The sequence below is a fragment of the Sarcophilus harrisii genome, chromosome 3 (assembly GCF_902635505.1).
Source record: "Sarcophilus harrisii chromosome 3, mSarHar1.11, whole genome shotgun sequence".
NCBI classification, from domain to species: domain Eukaryota; kingdom Metazoa; phylum Chordata; class Mammalia; order Dasyuromorphia; family Dasyuridae; genus Sarcophilus; species Sarcophilus harrisii.
This window is the reverse complement of record NC_045428.1, coordinates 559,658,553-559,679,709: the sequence shown is the minus strand read 5'-3', so window position 1 is coordinate 559,679,709 and position 21,157 is coordinate 559,658,553. Positions and strand designations below refer to the sequence as shown.

Here is a 21,157-nt window from a genome sequence, read left to right as displayed (position 1 = left end):
GGGCCAAATAAGAAGACATAAGTGAGAGGATTTTGTAATGCTAATGTGACATATAAATGGAACCTCGTGGGATCATGGATTTTGATCTGGAAGGAATATCAGAAACTAACTAACCCAGTCTTTCCATTTTATATTTGGTGATACTGAGGCCCATGAAGGGGAAGGGATTCAGCCCAATGTCATCCAGCAGCAGAGATGAGCTTTAAGCTGGTTGCAGTGAATAGAGAGCCAGGCCTGGAGGCAGGAGGGCCTGAGTTCTAATACAGCCTCAGATATTTCCCAGCTTCCCAGTCACTTCACCCTGCCTGCCTCAGTTTCCTCATCTGTAAAATGATCTGGAAAAGGGAATGGCAAATATTTCCAAGAAAACCCCCAAAATGGGTCTGAAAACTACTGAACAATGACCCCTGAATCCAAAGATTGGGATCTTATCAAAGCTAATATTAGACCAAATGAGGTGCTGATTGCTAACTGAAGGAAATGATGGGACAGACAGGGATGTCACACTTAGTATTTTTAGTGGAGAAAACCTTGAGAAGAATTAATTGCTGGGGAAGGATTCAAATACCTGTGTCTTTGCAGTCATTCCCCAGGAGCAGGAAGGTACAGAGCCCAGACCTGGATAGCTGGGGTACCAGTGCCCAACACAAGCTGTTCCTGCCATTTAGGGAATGGTACAGGGGCTGAGCTCTGTGGGCATCTGGGGTACCAGTGCCCAACACAAGCTGTTTCTGCTATCTAGAGGATGGTACGGGGGCTAAGCTCTACTATGGGCACAAGCTGTCTCTGCCACCTAGGGCAAGTATCTTTTCTCTGGGCCTCAGCTTTTCCCTCTATCTCAAAAACCCTCCCTCTCCGTGTCCTTGGAGAGTCCATGTCCAAAACTGCCTCTCATTTCGGACAGCCTAGATTTTAATTTCTCTGGTAGTTTGGGTATTCTGTGGGAACCTTAGAGAAGTCCGTATTTCTACTCTGCTGCAGGATCGGGGCGGGGGGGAACAAGCAGAGGTCGGAGCTCTGCCATTCTGGACTTCCCAGTAAAAAATACCCTTTCTAACCCGCCGGGGAAAGCTGAGGCCAGAGTCGGCTGTGGATTCTGGGGAGGCTCCTCTGCGCAATCCCTTCCTATCTGGCCTCTCTGGCTGAGCTCCAGGCAGGGAGCCCAGCGCCTTCTCCTTCGGGTTCTCCAACACGGCAGGCCCGGCTGGCAGCCGCTCAGCAGAACTGAAAGAGACACAATGGGCCATTGGGGCGCTCCTGGGGCCGGTTGAGACGCTCTGTCCTCACAGTTCCAAGTCAAACCTTGCCTCAGATACCCAGCTAGCTGCCTGTGCCCGGGCAGTCACCTGAACTCTGCCTGCCTCCACTACAAAGCGGACATCTTCCTCCCAGGATCGTTGTGAGGATCAGAGGAAGCTTTTATAAAGTATATCCGGTACACCAACCTCCCTTCCTCCCTTTCTCCCTGCTTCCTTTCTTTACCTCTCCTTCTATTCTTTCTTGCTTGCTTTTTTCATCCCTCCTTTCTCCCCCTTCCTTTCTTATGCCTCCTTTTCCTATTCTTTCTTTCTTGCTTTTTTCATTCCTCCCTTTCTTCCTCCTGATGTGGTTCTGGTCTGAACAAAATGGAATGGGAAGCACCTTTCCTAAATGTTCAGTCTCAGTTTTCTCATCCATCAAATGGGACATGACTTACTGGAATCAACTGGGGGAAAAAACCAATCTATGATAATAGGATGGAGCTACCTCCCCCCCGAGTCCTGGGGTCTCACAAAGGACCCCTCGAAGAGAAAGGCTTCCCACCAGGACCCTCTCCCTTTGGCTCTTCAGGGACAGAAGCCTCCTTTGTGGGTGAAAGGTACCAGTGGAGAGCTCGGGATGGGGGATGCTCTGCAGCCCCTCTGGCCAAGCTAACAAGGGGAGCGGGGTTCCTTCAGAGGTTCCCTGCCGGGTCAATGGGAGGCCCAGAGGAGTCGGGAGGCTAAAGCACTTGGTGCTCATGAGCCAGACAGAGGAAAGGAAGGAGGAAGAAGGACAACATGGGGCAGCCCTGGATGGGGCCGGCTTTGAACCCTAGCTCTGCTGTTCCCTCCTTGGGCAGTAATGTTCTCCTCTGCAAGGGAGAGGGGTCAGAGCATCTCTGAAGCTCCCTCACTCCAAATCCTGGGACCCCGTGAGATGTGAATCAGGCCCAGTGCACGTGGGCTCCACAGCCTGACTGGGAAAGGCCATTGGCCGCCTCGGGGGGACTATGAAAGCAAATGAAATACAGACCTTCCAGCGGTTGCCACACTCGTTACATAAGACAAAAGTGGTCATGGGCTCATCAGCACTTCGTGTCTGCACCTGAGAAAGCAGAGTCATGGAGTCACTCCCCTTCTCTGGAATCTCCCGTGGCTCCTACTTCCTGCTGGAACCCCTTGCTTCCCTCCCTACCTCTCCCACCAGCCTCACCACCTCAGCTTCCCACCAGGGCCCCATCACTGCAGGGAGCCACTCCCACCCTCTCAGTCCTGTGTGCCTTACGCATAGAGGCAGTTATTAAATGTCCGCTGAATAAAATGGAAAGATAGAAAACAGTTCTTTATTTTTCTGACCTTAGGACCTTTCCTGATGCTTTTGCCCTCACCTGGAATGCCCTCTCCCTTCCTTTCCACCAATTCTGGGTTTTATATCCTTCGCTGGACGTGAAGATGTTGGTTCCAGTCTTGACTCCGCAACTTACTTACTGTGAGGACTTAGGCAAATCACTTAACCTCTATGAGGTTCCTTGTCTGTAAAATGGGTATAATAATACTTGCACTAATTACTTCACAGGGTTTTTGTGAAGAAAGTTTGTAACGTGTAAAGTACTATAAAACTGTGATCTATGACATAAGTTCAAAACAAATTTTTCCAAGAAGTTTTCTTATCAGGACCCTCTGATCTGGCTTGTATGGGCTAAGGGTCCTGGGTTCTAAGGGCCCTCCCAGCTCTGACCTCCTGGGTTCTAAGGGCCCTCCCAGCTCTGACCTCCTGGGTTCTAAGAGCCCTCCCTGCTCTGACATTCTGTGTTCTAAGCCTCCTTGTGGCTTTGACAATTTATAACAACAATTGGTCTCCACATCTTATTTCCAATTTTCCCTTGTCCATTCCTGCAGGAAAATCAGTACTATCTGGTCAGTGTGGAGAAGGCCCGCCCTCACTAAAAACCAATGGGACCAAATTCCAGAAGACCCAAGAAAACCTCTTCTTCCCTCACAGCCGGCCCTCTGACCCCTACAGAATGTCACTAAGCCCTCTCATGCTCTCCTTGTGCCCGCAGTACCAGATTGTGCCCTTTCCCCTCCCTCATTTCTTGTCTCCCAGATCTGTGTGGCCCCTCCCCAGTCTAGGACAGTGGGATTCCTCCTAAGCCTCTGCCCGCAGCCTCCGCACTCTGGTGCCCACCTGATTGTAAGTACAATTCTTCTTTTTACACTTGCTGCACTGGAAAAGATCGGTTGTGGTGCCCCCGGTCTTGGCCATCTGGTGCTCCCGAATGGCCTCCAGCGTCATGGCGCTCCTCAGCTCCTTCAGCTCGTCACTGGCCATTTCCTAGGTGAACCAATCAACAACACTCGGAGATGTCTGAAGAGACACTATTTCCCACACTGCACATTCCCACAGGGGCTCTGTCACTGACGGCTAGGGCTGGGAGCAAGCTGGAGCTAACAATCGCAGACCAGAGTCGGCTGAAAAACCCTGCTTCTACCCCGGAGCGGCCAGGTGCTTGTGGCAGGGCCGTGTCCTGGGGCACATCCTCCTGCCTCGGTGCCCTTGCTGCAGACAAATTCCGAGCGCCCTCGCCGTCCCAGCCAGAGACAAGCAGAAGCTCTACAGAGATCTCTTGCCCAGGTCACACCAGGGCAGCACCAAGGGCCCGTAGCTCAGTTTTGTAAAAGGAAACTATAGAGTGCCATAGATTCTCTCAGGAGATGCTCGTGAAAGGGACCGGCATCGTTAGGGGTACAAGATGTTCTATAACGCCTAGGTGGTCACTGCATTAGTGAAATTCTGGTACTTTCACGGTATTCGGGTAGCAGACTGGGGAGGCTAGGTAGTCCATAGTGCACAGTGCCCAGCTTCCCATGAGGAAGATACGTTTCTGTATTCAAATCCTGCCTGACACTGACCACCCATAATCAAATCCTGCCTGACACTAACCACCCTTATTCAATCCTGCCTGATATTGACTACCTGTAATCAACTCCTGCCTGACACTGACCACCCTTATTTAATCCTGCCTGACATTGACTACTCATACTCACATCCTGCCTGACACTGACCACCCATTCTCAAATCCTGCCTGACACTGACTACCCTTATTCAATCCTGCCTGACATTGATCATCCATACTCAGATCCTGCCTGACACTGACCACCTATAATCAAATCCTGCCTGACATTGATCATCCATACTCAGATCCTACCTGACACTAACTACCCATAATCAAATCCTGCCTGACACTGACTACCAGTAATCAACTCCTGCCTGACATTGACTACCCATTCTCAAATTCTGCCTGACACTGACCACCCGTATTCAAATCCTGCCTGACACTGACTACTCATACTCACATCCTGCCTGATACTGGCTACCCATTCTCAAATTCTGCCTGACATAGATTACCCGAATTCAAATCCTGCTTGACACTGACAATTGTATGACTCTGGCTACATCACTTCACCTTGTCTGACTCAGTTTCCTCCTCTGTAACATGAGCAAAAGGAAATGGCAAACCACAGCAGTGTCTCTGTCAAGAAACCCCCAAATGGGGCCACAAACACGACAGCAACAAGTTGTTGTGTACTTCCTTCAATCACTTCCTCAAGCTTGCATTATAAGCAGGTGTCCCCAGAGGAGGGGCCTGGGTCATGTCACCTTCACCCTGGCCTGTGCTACTGGGGCCGATGCAGTCATGGGCTTTGTGCCTCCTGGGCTTCACTTAATGGACAATCATCTATATTCTTTGAACCCCAAACTTTGAGGAGCCCCAAGGCTTTAATTTTAAGCAGCTGACCCCAGTTTCTCGTCCTTTGGCTAGGACAAAGTGATAAATGCAGGTGGATCCAGATGATTGAGGAACATAGTTCTTGTACTGAGTGAGATTTCTAAAGAACGACTTAGCATCAGTAGCTCTAAGGGGAAACCCAGGGCCGAGAAGAAGTCAGGGCGTCCCGTCTGCGGCTGTAAAAGTCAGACAGACAGCCTTCCCTGGGTCCACTTCTGCGGGTGCTGGCTCAGGATCTCTGCTTCCCACAGTGAGCCTGCCTAACTCCGACCCGGGGCTCGAGAAAGATGCCAGCTTCAGAAACAGCTCCCTCAGGGAGCACCTCACCTCGGCCGTCATCCTGGCAATGAGGCTGGTGGAAATGGCCCCACAGAGCACGTTCCGCCTCAAGCTGGGGTTCCTGGGGTCCTTGAGGTTACTGATTCGGCTGCGCACCCGGTTCCGATACTTCATGTCTGTGCCTTTCAGTTCCTGATATATATGTGAAACGGTCAAGGAGTCACCCCGGAGGTAGCGGCGAGGAAGTCTCTCTGCCCTCCCACCAACACAGCCTGGCCGTCTAATACAAATAAACTGGGTTTAGAATCCAGGGGGTCCCGATGCTCCTTCTCTTTGGCTCTGACCTGGCGCCCTCACATCTCTACATGTTGCTTCGTATGTAAAATGAGAAAGCTGTGACCTTTTTGTGATCTGAACCTTTCCGGCTGACTGAGGGAGCCTAGGGACCCTTTCCTAAAAGACTATTTTCCAGGGGCAGATAGGCAGTAGTCCAATGGATAGAGCAGGACTCAGGAGGACCTAAGTTCAAATTTAGCCTCAGACACCTGACATTTATTAGCTGTGTGATCTTGGGCAATTGCCTCGGCAACAATGAAAAAATAAATGAATATCTTTCAATGCATAAAATAAAATACATGGGATTACAATGAAAACTAAAGTTAGTGAAAATAATGATGCCCTTTTTTTCCCCATCTAAATCCATGAACTCCTTAAAATCTATCCAACGACCCCTTGGGAGTCCATGAAACCCTAAACTGTGATCACTAATATTCCTTCCAGGTCTAAATCGGATGATGCATTCAGCCTTGGGGTATTTGTTTCTGTTGGGAGAGATTTTGATCCTGATTTGATTTGTCTTCACTCCCCTCCCACCATGGATATGGTGTCATCAGGAAGGCTTTTAATGTGAAAGATTCGCCTACAGGGCCTGCTGTGAGGATCTACAATAGTGTCATCCCAACCAGGAGGAACTCTATGGGAAATACTATCCTATTGGGGGACCCCTCCATTGTATGAACAGAGAGGTGACTATTCTTCTTTTAATAATAACAATTTTTTTACAAATATTATCTTATTTGATTCTCCCAACAACTCTGAGAGGTACCAGGGCTAACAATATCCCCATTTTACAAATGGGGAAACTGAGGCAAACAGGGATTGCTTTTGTTTTTTAGAGAGGCAGTCTGGTGTCTCCGAGTGCTGGACTTGGAGTTAGGAGAATGGGGTCCAAGTTTCATGCCTGCCACCTACTGGGTGTTGCGACTAGGGGCACATCACCTCGTCCACCAGCTGCCATACGTGGCAGCCAACCCGGATCGCTGCTTTACAGCCAATGTCTAATTGGATCTAAATTAGTCCAATCTCCTCCATCTTATCAATGAGGCCCAAAGGAGAAGAAGCAGGAATCAAAACCGGGTTCTTTGCCTCTGACTTCTGCCACTGCTCCACTGAACCTCACTGCCTCCGAGAGTTGTGAGCTCCTTAGAAATCACTAAGTCTCACTCACCCCTCATTTGATAGAAAAAGACTCTAGAACCTCAGCTTACCCAGGGTCACTCAGGAGCCGAGTTCAAATCTCCATTTTCCACAGGCTATTTTGGGTAAATAACTTCCTCTTTCCCAGTCTGTTTCCTCATCTGTACAAAGAGTCAGACTACATAAGTGATGTCACACCCAGATAGAAAGGAAAGGTCACTAAATGGTACAGAGGGATCCCAGCTGGCTGTACCGAGACTCAAAAAACCACTTGTTAACATTATCTATGTTCTATTGTATTTTTTTAAATTGTTAAATATCACTAGATTACATCTTAATCTGCTTCTGGTCATACTGGGCCCTTCTGAACTCTTTTGGACAAGATGACCTTAAAGGTTCCTTCAAGCTCTAAAGAAATCCATGATCCTTGTTATACCAGCTCAGCTTCCCTCCCGGGACTTCTGGCAGGCAAACAAAGCTGGGCTGCTAGATTACTCTTCTATGAAAAGAAAGGGTCAAGAACTTCATAGGATGAATGGGGGTAGATGGGGGGCAAGCTGGAGGAAGAAAGGAGAAAATCTGGGGCTGAAAATAAAATAAAATTGTTAGAAAATCTATCCATAGTTCCCTTAGGCTGCCGGGGTCCTCAAACTTTTTAAATAGTCCCTCAGACTGTTGGAGGGCCGGATTATAGTAAAAAACAAAAACTTTGTTTTGTGGGCCTTTAAAGAAACTTCATAGCTCTGGGTGAGGGGGATAAACGTCCTTAGCTGGTGCATCTGGCCCGTGGGCTGTAGTTTGAGGACCCCTGCCTTAGGGGATGGTGGACCTCAGAGTCTATCTACCCTTGTGATTCAGATGAGAAGCAAAACAGCTCTGAGCTCCTATTCCTGAGCAATGCACTGAAGGCTTCAGATCCATAATCTTGGACATTTACTAGCTATGTGATCCTGGGCAAGTCACTTAATCCTATTTGCCTCAGTTTCCCCATGTGTTAATTGAGCTGGAGAAGGGAATGGCAAACCACTCCAGTATCTTTGCCAAGAAAATTTTAAATGAGGACACAAAGAGTGGGATATGACTAAAACAGCCGAACAATTAACACAGACTTCTGTCACCTGAACAATGATCAATGTGGGTTTCATGGTTTCACCCAGTGCCTCTGGGAAGATACCTCAGGACAGGAGAAGGAGGGGCTGGGGGCCAGGGGTGGGGAGGGAGGATGGGAAACTGAGATAATGAATGAAAATGATTATGAAATCCTTCCAGCTATTGTTTGAAGCCCAGCTGGGGGGGAAGGCCAAGAGACAGAAGCAAAGGAACTGCTGACCCTCTGCGAACCGAGATGAAGCTTGTGATAACGCAGGGATGGAAGGCATTGTGCTGGTAGGAAGCGGGCTCTGAATGAGGCCCACAGTCTAGGATCCATCTGGCAGTAATTAAGTGGAGAAAACAATGAGAAAACCCAGGAAAGGCTTGGAGCCAGGCTCAGCCCCCAGTGACATTTTGGAGCAGCCAAGCCCATCTTCTGTGCCCCTTCTGGGCACCCCTCCCCCTGAGACTTGGGCCCCCACCTTCTTCTCTCTCCTTTTCAGATTTCAGGGTGGGTTCTGACATCAGTCATGTATGCTGTGAGGTACATTTAATCCTTTATGTTCCTTATATCAGAAATATTCCGAGCCTTATCGCTGATTGTAGAATGAAGGCCTGGTCACCTGCCAAAGGAACTTTAGGTATTATAAGCACAGGGAATGTTCAGGCCAGAAGGAATCGTTGACTAGAGAATGTCAGAACATAAAAGAGCTGGGAGGGCCCTTAGAACCCAGGAGGTCAGAGGTGGGAGGGCCCTTAGAACCCAGGAGGTCAGAGGTGGGAGGGCCCTTAGAACCCGGGAGGTCAGAGCTGGGAAGGCCCTTTAGAACCCGGGATGTCAGAGCTGGGAGGGCCATTAGAAGGTGGAATGTCAGAATCAAAGGTTCCTTAACAATCATCTGATCCACTCCCCTCATTGTATAGTAGAGGAACCCAACGTGAGAGGTCAGGGTAGTCCAGAGCTCACAAGATCATAGATCTCCTGCTGAAGGGACACCTGGCCCACCCCTCTGATTTTACAGAACCCTGCAGGGTGAGGGACTTGCCCACAGTCACAGGAGCTATAAGGGGCTGAGCTGGGTTAGAACTCTGCTGTGTTCTCCCTGCACCATGTTGCATCAGGGGCGACAGGGAAGGGCAGGAGATCCCTTCCTGGATGGGGGCCCTTCCTATGTGCCGTGCACACGGTGGCCTTGTCTGGCATTTCCAGAAGAGATTACGGGTCATCTGTCCCTGGGGACGGGGACAAGTGGGGGATTCCAAGAAGTCTGCTCCTTGTCCTGGAGGAAGGAAAGGGGAAGAGCTAAGAGGAGCTGACCAAGAGTGGGAAACAGGAGGGGGGACAGGAGACTCCTGTCTCCTGACAGGAGAGAGTCAGGAAATCCTTCCCTTCTCAGACTCTCCGACACAGGGAGTGATGTGGGCATTCCAGCACATCTTGATATCCTCCTGTCATCCCTTCTCCATGCTCTGGAGGGGAAGGACGTACGTAGTGGAGAACGCTGTTCCCAGGGAAGCTGTGACAACCCTTGGCTATCCATCCCTGCCGTGCCCCAGAGTGACCCAGGCTGGCCCTCCCTGAGACCCAGGGTGCTTTGTCTTGGGGAGTGACATCTGTGGAGAAGCACAGTACAGGGGGGGAACGGTGCCTTAAGATGTACGAGCCCCTGGGTGAGTCACAGCCCCATGCTCTGTTTCCTCAGTATACTTCTTTGTCAGCCCCAGATCTGTGATAATAATAATGATGATCATGGCTGTTCATATAGTTATATAGCAATTACTACGTGCCAGACACTGTGCTAAGGGCTTTTCAATTATTATGTCACTTGAATAATAATGATGATCACATTTACAATCATTATCTCACTTGATCCTCACAACAACTTGGGAAGCAGGTGCTATTATTATCTTCATTTTACAGATGAGGAAACTGAGGCAGAGAGTGAGTGACTTGTCCAGGGTCACACAGCTAGGAAGTGTCTGAGGCTGGACTTTGATGATCCCAGCCCCGCCTGGCTATCACTCCCTCTTAGAGAGAACCCCTTACAGTCCTTTCGTGGCCCATGCAGCCCTGTGGTAGGACCATCCCTGGGCCTCCCCCTCTGGGGGCTCATGGCCACGGTGATCATCTCTTGGCCCCCACAAGCCTCCACAAGGCCAGATCACCTACAACCGGCCCGACTTCAGCTAGCTGACCTCCGTGCTGCTCTGCCCAAGCAGGTGAGTGTTCTTCCCTGGCCATACCCGGCCGTGCCCCCAGAACAGCGGAACCAAAGGATATGATCTTCAATCTCTGATGCCATCTTGTCACAGTTGACTCCATATTCTTTGTAATCACCTAAAAATAAGTAAAATTCATGTTTTCTCTGTAATGGCAAAGAAGCCAAGTATAACCCGTGTGGGAAGGAAGGGCAGTAATGGAGAGAAGGGTTCCAACCCCTGCTCCTCCCTCCCAGATCCAGCAGAGGAGCCAAGGACAAAAAAAGGGGCATTTTTGTCCAAGGCCCCAGGAAATGTTGGCTCCTGTTCTTTTCTCTTTTTCCTACAGACTACCAAAGTCTGAAGGGACCAATACACACCTGGCAAGCACCCTTCTCTTAAGCCCTCCAATGATGGGGAACTTAACTACCTTTCCAGGCAGCCCAGTTTACACTTTAGTGAAGAAGTTTCTCTCTTCCCGGGACTTAAGCCTGCCTCTCTATAACTTCCATACCAGGGTATCTTTGCCTAGGGCTGAGCAGGACAAGGCTGGTCCCCTTTCCCTATGGGGATGCCCCCCAGATCCCCTCACCATCCATCTTCAGGGCTGCTGACAGCATCTCCACACACTTATCCCGGACAGAGTCTCCTGTGAGGTAGCACGGGGCCAAGAAGCAGGTCGATGGAGAAAATGTAGGGGAAGAGGGGCTGGTGGGTGTCTTTGGGGTCTCCACTTTCCCTTTGCTGCTGTTAGATCTGAGGACAGAGGAACAGGGATGGTCACAGCCGGCTGTGTCTCCCCAGAATATTTCACTCTTTCTGGGGCTGCTTCCATCCCAGGGGGTAAGAATGCTGGACCTGGAGTCAGGAATACCTCAGTTCCAGTCATTAGATGCCTATGAGCAGTGTGACCCGGAACAAGTCACTTAACCTTTTTTCATCCTCAGCTTCCCCATCTGTAAAATGGGAATAATAAGCACACTCACCTCCCAGAGTTGCTACAAGGATCGAATAATATATTTGGAAAGCACTTATTAAACCTTAAATCAGTTCAGTTCAGTCAATTTCAATCCTACTTTTTATGACCCCATTGGGGGTTTTCTTGGCAAAGATCCTGGAGTGGTTTGTTATTTCCTTCTCCAGCTCGTTTTACAGATGGGTAAACTGAGGCAGGCAGGGTGAAGGATCACAAGCTGGGAAAACTGTTTGAGGCTGGATTCGAGCTCAGTGCTCTGTGCATTATGGCGCCCCTTAAAGTTTTGGCTTCCACTAGAAGTGGGACCCAGGCCATCTTGAAGCTTCTGCAGGTGAGTCCCAGAAGGGTCCCTAAAGGCTATCCAGGCCAGCCCTCTAAGCCATGGCCCAAGTGCTTGGAGGGCCCTCTTTGGGGTGTTGGGGGGGCCCTCCCATACTGCTGGTCAGTTCCATTGGCCAGGAAGCTTCCATTAACCCTGAGCCCCCTCTGGCCCCTGCATCCTCCACCTACTTTTCTGGTCCTGGACAAGGCAGCCCTTCAGATATCTGAGCATGAGCATTGTGGCTCCTCCAAAACCTCTCTCCGAGGGTCACCACAGGGCTCTCCTGGTAGGGGCTGTTTCAGATGGTTTGAGCTAACAAGTAACATTTATACAGCACCTACTATGTGCCGGGCGTGTGCTAAGTGCTTTACAGGTATTACCTCACTTCATCCTTACAACTACCCTGTGAGGTAGTACTTTTTACAGGTGGGGAAACTGAGGCAAAAACTGTTAAGCAGCTTGCTTATCTGATGGCCAGTAAGTATCTGAGACCATATTTGAACGCAGGTCACCCTGACTTGAGACTAGTACTCTCTGGGGCTTCTTATTCCACTCTTAAACCCTTTTAGCTCAAGAAATTATGATGTGACTGAGTATATAGGTATATAAACCAGGTATATACAAGTCAAACTTTCTTTCCTTTTTTAGCTTAGATTCTCATATTTATTGGCAGATAATTGGATGAAATATTTTCTTTTCTTTTTTTAATTAAATTTTTTAAATTAAATTTTAATTAATTAAATAAAATCCTTTTATTTTCAAAACATATACATGGATAATTTTTCAACATTAACCCTTGCAAAACCTTATGTTCCAATTTCCCTCCTTTCCCCCATCCCCTCTCCAGATGTAAGTATTCCAATATACAAACATTTATTTCCAATAAATCATAATTTTATGACCCCCACATTCACTTATGAGACCCCATATAGGGCTATAAACCACAGTTTAAGAAGCTGGACTCTACCAACTAACTGCTCCATGCTTGGGGGATCCAAGCCATCCTTCTCCATCTTCCAAGCATCTGTCCTCTCCCTCCTTGCCCACTATCACCCTGCCCCTGATTTCAGTTATAATTTTCTTTTCTTTTCTTTTTTTTTTTTTGGTGAGGCAATTGGAGTTAAGGAAGTCTTAAGTGTCTGAGACTGTATTTGAACTTGGGTCCTCTTAACTTCAGGGCCAGTGCTCTATCCATTTCACTAACTTGCTGCCCCTGGAATGATAATTAAATCAGTTCCCTCATTCAATCCGTCTCAATGAAATATCCTCTGATCATCTCCTTGTTAATGAGATTAATTTGGAGGTAAGTATTGCAGAGGATAGAGCACTGGGCCTGGAGCCAGTAATTTCTGAGTTCAAATCCAGCCTGGGATGCTTACTAGCTGTGTGACCCTGGCTAAGTCACTTTCCCCATGGCCTCAGTTTCCTCATCTGTAAAGATAAACAGGAAAAGGAAATGGCCAAACTAGTTATTTCTGCCAAGAAAACCTGAATGGGGACAAGAAGAGCCAGAAACAACTGAACCACAATAAATGCTTGTTGGCTAACTTTTAAGACCTGCAATGGCCACTGCAAAGGCAGGGTTGCCTGGGGAGCTCTGAGCTCACACCCACCTGCCTCAGAATCCCTATCTCCCTTCCTCCTTGGGGTGGCTTTCCTAGATCCCCATCCATTGTTAGCTCTTTCTCCCTGGTCACGTTACCTAGTACTTACTCATATTCAGGTTGCCTATCTCCAGAGGACTTCCTTAATCACAATATAATAATACCTCAAGCAATTTTTAAAACGAGTCTCAATTTTCACTGGCACAAAAAGCTCCTAGCAGGGACATTCCCTTTACTGGTACAGATAGACATCTGCTTAACAATTCATAGTCTTTGGAGGATTATTCTTGGAAGAGGGACTTGAACCTAGGGCTTGCTGACCCTGAGTAAGAAAGTTCTTTCTCCAACAGACAGAGTATTTACTGCTCCTCAAGCCTTGACCTCAGTAGGTCCTTAATAAATACTTGTCACATTGAACTGAATTGAGTTGAAATGAAATGAACTTATGATATTTGTGGAAATACATAGAGAGGAACTGCACATGTTTAACATATATTGGACCACTTGCCAACTAGGGGAGGGGGTAGGAGAAGGGAGGGGAAAAAAATTAAAACAGGGTTTTGTAAGGGGGAATGTCGAAAATTATCCATGTATATATTTTGAAAATAAAAAAGCTTTAATTGAAATGAAACGAAGTGAAACCTGTGCTACAACTGGCTCCTAAAGAGCCTTCTTTGGCCCTAGACCCGGCCTTCTTGTTTGAAAGTGTGCTGACCCTGCTTTGCTGACCCTCTTAATTCCACCTCGTGCTGCTCCAGCATCACTGTGGGAGCCGTGGAAAGTCTCTGGGCCTTTATCTTTTTATCTCAAATAAAGAAGCCAGATCAGATGACATCCAAGGCTCCTGGTGGGCCCTAATCAACCTGTGGCAACTCCAGCCAGTTGAAACCCAGATTTTTGGCACCTAGGACTCTGGCTGCCTGAGTTTTCCTAAGCAACAAAGGAGAGGTTTATTTTCGACACACAAATGAAAGGCTGACACACAAAACACATTGACACTAAGGCCAAATAGAATTCATTGAGTCAGTAACTAGTTATCCTCAGAAATCCAAGCATTGCTTAAGCTCCTATTACATGGCTGTCAGGCACTGTGCTAAAGGTTTTATAGATAACATCTCATCTGATCTTCCCCACAACCCTGTAAGAGGAGAAGAAGAAATCAGGGCTGCTTAGTCCTCCTCCAGAATAGCAGGCTCCTCTTCTGGCCCAAGTATCAGAGTATTCAGCCACCCAACAGAACTCCATCCTTCATTCTCAGATCTACCTGTTCAGCCATCTCTCCAGTCTTGTCTCTGCAAGTGGCTTTCAGCTATCTCAGCCTGGAGGTCCAGGAGATACCTTAAACTCCCTCTGTCCAATGCAGAGCTTATCTTTCCCCCAATCCTTCCCAGTTATGGCAGAGGGGACCACATCCTCCCGGATCCTCAGGCTCCCAATGGAGGCATCATCCTGGGTCCCTTTCTCTCCTCCAACACTGCCCCCACTCTGGTACAGACCCTCATCATTATTATCATTCCTGTTATTACCTGGCAGAGCTAGGATTCAAAGGCAGGTTCTCCGATTCCCAAATCCAGAGCCATTGCTCCACAAGTGCTCCCTGAGCAGACTTCTGACAGATCATTCAGTTGTTTGAAACAAAACTTCTATTCTAATGGACACAATACCACAGTTGGCTAATAGACTGTGGTCAGCCTGCCTCATAAGCAAGGTGGGAGGAGAGCTCACTCCAGCTGAGGAGAATGGCCAAGGTCATTGGTCATGAGCCACATTCTAGGATGTGTACGGATGCTTGAGTGAGAACCAGATGGCAGGAGGATGGGGATGGGGAAGGTCTCTGGTTCTGCTGGATAGAAACAGCAAACGTTTATTAAGCACTCCTATAAGCCGGGCATGGGGACCCAAAAAGGGCAAAGGACAGTTCTTGCCCTCAAGGAGCTTCCAGTCTAACAGGGAAACAACACATTAGATTAGGAACACAGATGATATCTACAAAGTAGAAGGATGAGGAGGGACTAGATGGTCCCTTCCAGCTCTAAGTCACGGAGATGCCTTAATTCCCTCAGTCATCCTGCATCTTTGTCATCCTACTCCATGCTTCTCTTCTGGACCTGGGTTTTGCCGTAGGGAGAGCTCCTCTGCATTCAGGATGCTTGCTCACTCTTGGTGGCTCTCGGTGGGGTTTTGATCCCGTCAAAAGATGGATGGTTTCTGTACAGAAGCTTTTACCAGCATCTTTGCCAGAAGCCCCATTCCCTTCCAATCTATCACCAGAGAGGAGGCTATTAGCAGCTGAGGGGATCTCTGTGAAAGTGTTATTTAAGTGGAGGGCTAAAGGAAGCCTGGGAGTCCAAGGGGGGGAGATGAGGAAGGGTACTCCAGGCATGAGGACAGCCAGTGCAGGCAGTAGGGCAGGTGGTGGGGCAGCATAGCAATAACAGATAAATGGAGGGAAGGAACACGGGAGAAGCTTGGGAAGGCAGGAAGAGACCAAGTGGTGAAGAGTTTCAAATGACAAATAAAGGATTTATATTTTAATCCTGGAGGCAATAGAGAGACATTGGAGTTTGTTTAATGGAGGAAGGGGACTTTTATTTTAAGAACTTATTTAGTATTTTATTTTCCTCCAGTTATATGTAAAAACAATTAACATTCATTTTCAAAACTTTGAAGTTCCAAATTCTCTTCCTTCCTCCTTCCCCACCACCTTCATTGAGAAAGCAAGCGATTCAATGTAAGTTAAACATATAGTCATGTAAAACATTTCCATTTTAGACATATTGTGAAATAAAACATAAACTCCCCCCTAAAAAAAAAACTCAAGAAAAATAAAGTTTAAAAAAGAATGCTTCCATCTGTTTTCGGGCACCATTAGTTCTTTCTCTGGGGATGGGATAGCATTTTTCACTCAAAGTCCAGAGTTGTCTTGGATCATTGTATATCAGAATAGCCAAGTCAGTCATTGCGGATCATCTTGCAATATTGTTGTTTACGTTGTACACAGTCCATTTCACTTTGCATCACCTTCCAGAAATTTTCTGGGTTTTTCTGATACTATCCTGTTCATCATTTAGTATTCCATCACAATCACACACCACGATTTGTTCAGCCATTTCCCAACTGATGGGCATTTCCTCAATTTCCAGTTCTTTGCTACTAGCAAAGAATTGCTATAATTTTTTTTTGTATAAACAGTTTTTGCCTTTTTTATTTTTCTCTTCCTATGGAGACAAAGATCTAGTAGTGGTATTGCTAGGTCAAAGAGTATGCATAGTTCTAAAGCAATTTGGGCATAATTCTTGTTCTACAGAATGGTTGAATCAGCTCACAACTCTTTCAATAATGTATTAATATCTCATTTTCCTCATATTCTCTCCATCATTTGTCATTTTCCTTTTCTGTTCTATTAAGCAATCTAATAAATATGATTTCAGAATTGTTTTAATTTGCATTTCTCCAATTAATAGTGAGTTAGAGCATTTAAAAATATGGCTATACTTAACTTTGATTACTTCATCTGAAAACTGTTCATATCTTTTGATCATTTAATGATCAAAATGTATTTATTAATTTTATTTATTTATCAATGATCAACATGAATGGCTCTTACTTTTGTTATAAGTTGACTCAGTTCTCTATATGTTTGAGAAAAGAAGACTTTATCAGAGAAACTTGCTTCAATTTTTTCTCATAATTACTATTGCTAACAGTATTTCCCTCCATCACATTCCCTCCATTTATTGTATTTCTCTCTCCTTTCACCTTGTCCCTTCTCAAAAATGTTTTGCTTCTACTACTCCCTCCCTAATCTGGCCCTCTCCATCTATTACCCTCTCTCTATTACGCCCCTCTCATATTCAAATAAGGTAAAATAGATTTTTATACTCAATTGAGTGTCTTTGAGTCCATTCTGATACTAAGGTTCACTCACTTCCCTTCTCTCTTTCTTCTCCTCCGTCATAAGTTTTTTCCTGCCTCTTTTTTGTGATATAATTTACTCCAGTTTACTTCTCCCTTTCCCCTTCTCCCAGTACATTCCTCTCTTCCCCCTTGATTTTATTTTTTTTATATATATCATCCCTACATATTCAACTCATAACTGTGTCCTCTATTTATACTTCTAATTTCCCTAATAATGAGAAAGTTCTGAGTTAAAAAGTGTCATCTTCCCAGTTTAACCTTATGGAATCCCTTATGAATTTCCTTTCCTGTTTACCTTTTTATGCTTCTCTTAAACCTTGTGTTTTCAAATCAAATATTCTAGCCAGTTCTCAGGTATCAAGAATGCTTGAAAGTCCTTTTTTCTTTGAATCCATTTTTTTCCTCCTGAAGAATTATATTCCATTTTGCTGAGTAGATCATTCCTACTTGTAATCCTAGCTTCATTATCCTCCAGAATATCATAATTCTCTAATGTAGAAGCTGTTAAATCCTGTGTTATTCTGACTGTGGCTTTACAATACTTATTTCTTTGAACTGTTTGTTTCTGGCTGCTTGTGATATGCTGTCCTTGACACTCTGGAATTTGGCTATAATATTCCAGGGAGTTTTCATTTTGAGTGAAAATTTCACCCTCTGAAAAAAAGGTGACTAGTAGATTTTTTTTCAATTTCCACTTTACCCTCTGGGTCTAGAATATCAGGACAGTTTTCCTTGATAATTTCTCGAAAGATGATGCCTGGTATCTCTTTATGATTGTGGCTTTCAGGTAATCCATTAATTTTAAAATGATCTCTCCTGTATCCATTTTCTAGTCACTTGTTTCTCCAATGAGATATTTTACATTGTCTTCTATTTTACCATTCTTTATTATTATTATTATTATTTCTTGATGTCTCATCAAGTCATGAGTTTCCATTTGCTCGATTCTAATCTTTGAGGAATTATTTTCTTTAGTGAGCTTTTGTACTTCCTTTTCTATTTGCCCAATTCTGCTTTCTAAGGCATTTTTCACCTCATTGGCTTTTTGTATTGCTTTTACCATTTGGCCTGATCTTTTTTTTTTAAGTGTTATTTTTTTCAGTATTTTTTTGTGTCTTCTTTGGGCTGTTGACTCATTTTTTCATGATTTTCTTTCATCACTTTCTCCCCAGTTTTCCCTTACTTCTTACTGAATCTTCAGCATCTTTTTTGAGCTTTTTCATGGCTTGAGACGAATTTATTTTTTTCTTAGTTGCTTTGAATGTAAGAGCTGTGACTTTGTTATCTTCTCATGAATCTGTATTTTAATCTTCCTTGTCACCATAGTAACTTTCTATAGTCAGATTTTTCCTATTGCTTTTCCAGTGAGATATTTCACATTGTCTTCTATTTTCCCATTATTATTTGTTTCTTGAGTCTCATAGTCATTAGCTTCCACTTGCTGAATTCTAATCTCAGTTCAATTTTTCAGTCTATTTCTTGACTTTTACCTCTTTATTAAAGTAGGACTCTGCTTCCAGCACTGTCCCGAGCTTTAGGGGTTTTGGGCAGCTGTTTTCAGAGACACTTCCAAACACCTATGTAAGTTTTCAGTTTTTCCAAGGTGGTATGATCTAAGGGAATATGTGTTTATATTCTCCTGGCTTGTGCTCTTGTCTGTGGGTGACCACAAACACTCTTTTCGGCCCTGAAATTGTGACAAGGATCTCTGCTCCATTACGGCTACGAGTTCTGGTTACTGGCACTCCTCCTCATCCTGGGACTGCCTCTCAGGACTGAGACCTGGATCCGTGTATGGACAAAGAGCCCTGCTTCTGTGCTAATAAGGAGACCCCTTTAATCTCCTCCTGACCAGTTGTTTGACCCCCTTACCCTCTGTGGGCTGAGAGCTCTGGAAGTAGCCAGTGTTGCTGCTGATTCAATGGCTCCCAGGATTTTCTGGGTCTGGGTCTGCCTTTAGCTCTGGGCTGGCTCAGTCTGCACTGGACTGTGTTCCATTCTTTTTTTTTTTTTTTTTAATAGCTTTTTATTCTGTGTTCCATTCTTACTCAGGTGTGACAAACCATTCTTGCTGACCTTCTAAGTTGTCTTTGGCTGGAAAATTAATTCAACCTGTCCTTTTATGGGATTCCACTGCTCCAGAAATTGTTTTATGGAATTATTCAAAGGTGTTTGAAGGGAGAGTTCAGGTAAATTACTGCCTTTTCCCCACTATCTTGGCTCTGTCCTGGGATTTTGACTTAAGGAAAATTATTTTGGCACCAGTATAAAGTGGTGGGATCAAATTTTATAGAATCATAGCCGTGATCACATATCAACTGGTTGTTCATGTCCAACTTTTCACGACACATTTGGGGTTTTCTTGGTTCAGATCCTAGAGGGATTTGCCATTTCCTTCTACAACTCATTTTACAGATGAGGAAACTGAGGAAAACAGGGTGAAATAATTTATCCAGGATCACACATCTGGTGTCTGAGGCCGGATTTGAACTGAGATCTTCCTGACTCCAGGCCTAGCTAACCATAGGGTAGCTCAGAAAACCACATATTAACATTATCCATGATTTACAGTATTTTAATTTATTTTGTTACATATTTCCTAATTACATTTCCATTTAGATTGGGCTGCCCTCCAGTGCTGTGGGCTGAATGCCAGCAGTGAGTTTGACTGACGTAGAGAAGAGAGGGGAGGGGGCAAGACTAGTGGCGAAGCCCCTGTGCAGAAACCATCTCCCCTTCAATAGGCTCAAAACACCCCCTAAAGCCACCAAGAGAGGGAGGCCACCTGGACACAGGACGTGTCCCTGTTAACATGTGGTCCTGACTTCTGCCTTGACTCTCCCATGGCCAAAGCCAAATCCAGAAGAAAAGGATGGAATGGGAAGACAAAAAGAGGGATGCTGAGGGATGACTGAGGGAATTAAGGCATCTCCGTGGACTTGGAGTTAGAAGGAAGCTCAGAGGTCATCCAGTTCATCCTCATTTTACAAAGGAGGAAACTGAGGGCTAGAAAGCCAAGTGAGCTGAATTCAATTTGCCAGGTACTTGTTAAGGGTTGAGTGCTGTGCTACAGGCTGGAGAAGGATGGAAGGAAAGGAAGAAAGAAAAAAGGGAATAAGGCAGGAAGGAGAAAGGGTTAGAAGGAGGAGGGAAGGAAGAAGAAAATAGAGAAAAAAAAGAAGGAAAAAAGAAAGGGAGAGAGAAATAGGAAGAAAGAAAAAATAAAGGAAATAAGGAAAAGAAAAAAGGATGAAAGAAATAAAAAGAAAGAAAAAAGAAGGAAGGAAGGAAAAGAAAAAAGGGTGAAAGAAATAGAAAGGAAGAAAGAAAGAAAAAAGAAAAGAAGGAAGAGAGGATGGTCGAAACTGGATTGTAAAAGGCTGTAAGGGGCAAACAGAGGAGCTTGTACCTGATCCTAGAGGCCACAAGGAAGCACTGGCTCTGTGATTCAAAGCAAAGGCTCTCCAAAGTAGAACAGATAACACACCTCTGGACCACTAGGGGCGCCACAGTGCACAGAGCCCAGGCCTGGAATCAGGGAGACTCAACTTCATGAGTTCAAATCCAGCCTCAGACAATTAGGAGCTGTGTGACTCTGGCCCAGTCACTTCACCCAGTCTGCCTTAATCCACTGGAGCAGCAATGGCAAACCACTCCAGGATCTTTGCCCAGAAAATCCCAAAGTGGGTCATGAAGAGACTGACAAACAGCTGTGATACAATACAGTAATAGCCGGCACTTCTCCAGAGGGGTACCCTCTGTCCGGAGCTCAGGGGCGTCTAGGTCTGATCCCTGTGCCCTTCCCTGGGCAGATCTCCTATGGGGCGCCCAGTCTTGAGCTGTCCAGCTCCAGAAGCCTCTGTCACCCCCCAAGGGAACAGAAAAGGATTGATGGGGGATCCTGGCGGGGAATACGGTACCTACCTTTCCACTGGTCTCTTCTGAGGAGACGAGGAAGAGGAAAAAGATGGGGAGGAGACTGTGGAGGAAGACCCCGACTCTGAAGAGTCTCTCCTGGAAGAACCGAGAAATCTGGGGTGAGGCGCTTTATAAGATGACCCCAGCATTGGATGGTGGGGAGATCGCTGTCCTGGGTTCAAGTTTTACCCCAAGACACACTGGCTGTAGGACCCTGGACAAGTCATACAGACGCCGATCTAGTGCTATAAAGTCACAGAGAAGGTGCCAATCTGTACTGGTGGGGGAGCTCCTACTTGGGATGTCCCTCTCTATCCATAGATCCAGTCCCCATCCCTTAG

The 21,157-nt window shown here is 46.0% G+C and overlaps 1 protein-coding gene across 1 annotated transcript in view; it reads right to left on the bottom strand.

Moving 5' to 3' along the window:
* Positions 1-323: 323 nt before the first annotated feature.
* The window catches only part of TCEA3 (transcription elongation factor A3), a 32,431-nt gene continuing 11,597 nt past the window's right edge, over positions 324-21,157 (bottom strand). The window contains exons 5-11 of the mRNA XM_031962624.1: positions 20,823-20,912; positions 10,671-10,834; positions 10,161-10,217; positions 5,360-5,514; positions 3,430-3,576; positions 2,275-2,346; positions 324-1,224 (exon numbers count right to left, since the gene is read on the bottom strand). Of these exons, the coding sequence (XP_031818484.1) occupies positions 1,216-1,224; positions 2,275-2,346; positions 3,430-3,576; positions 5,360-5,514; positions 10,161-10,217; positions 10,671-10,834; positions 20,823-20,912 (694 nt within the window). The 3' untranslated portion in view covers positions 324-1,215. The remainder of the gene's footprint in view (positions 1,225-2,274; positions 2,347-3,429; positions 3,577-5,359; positions 5,515-10,160; positions 10,218-10,670; positions 10,835-20,822; positions 20,913-21,157) is intronic.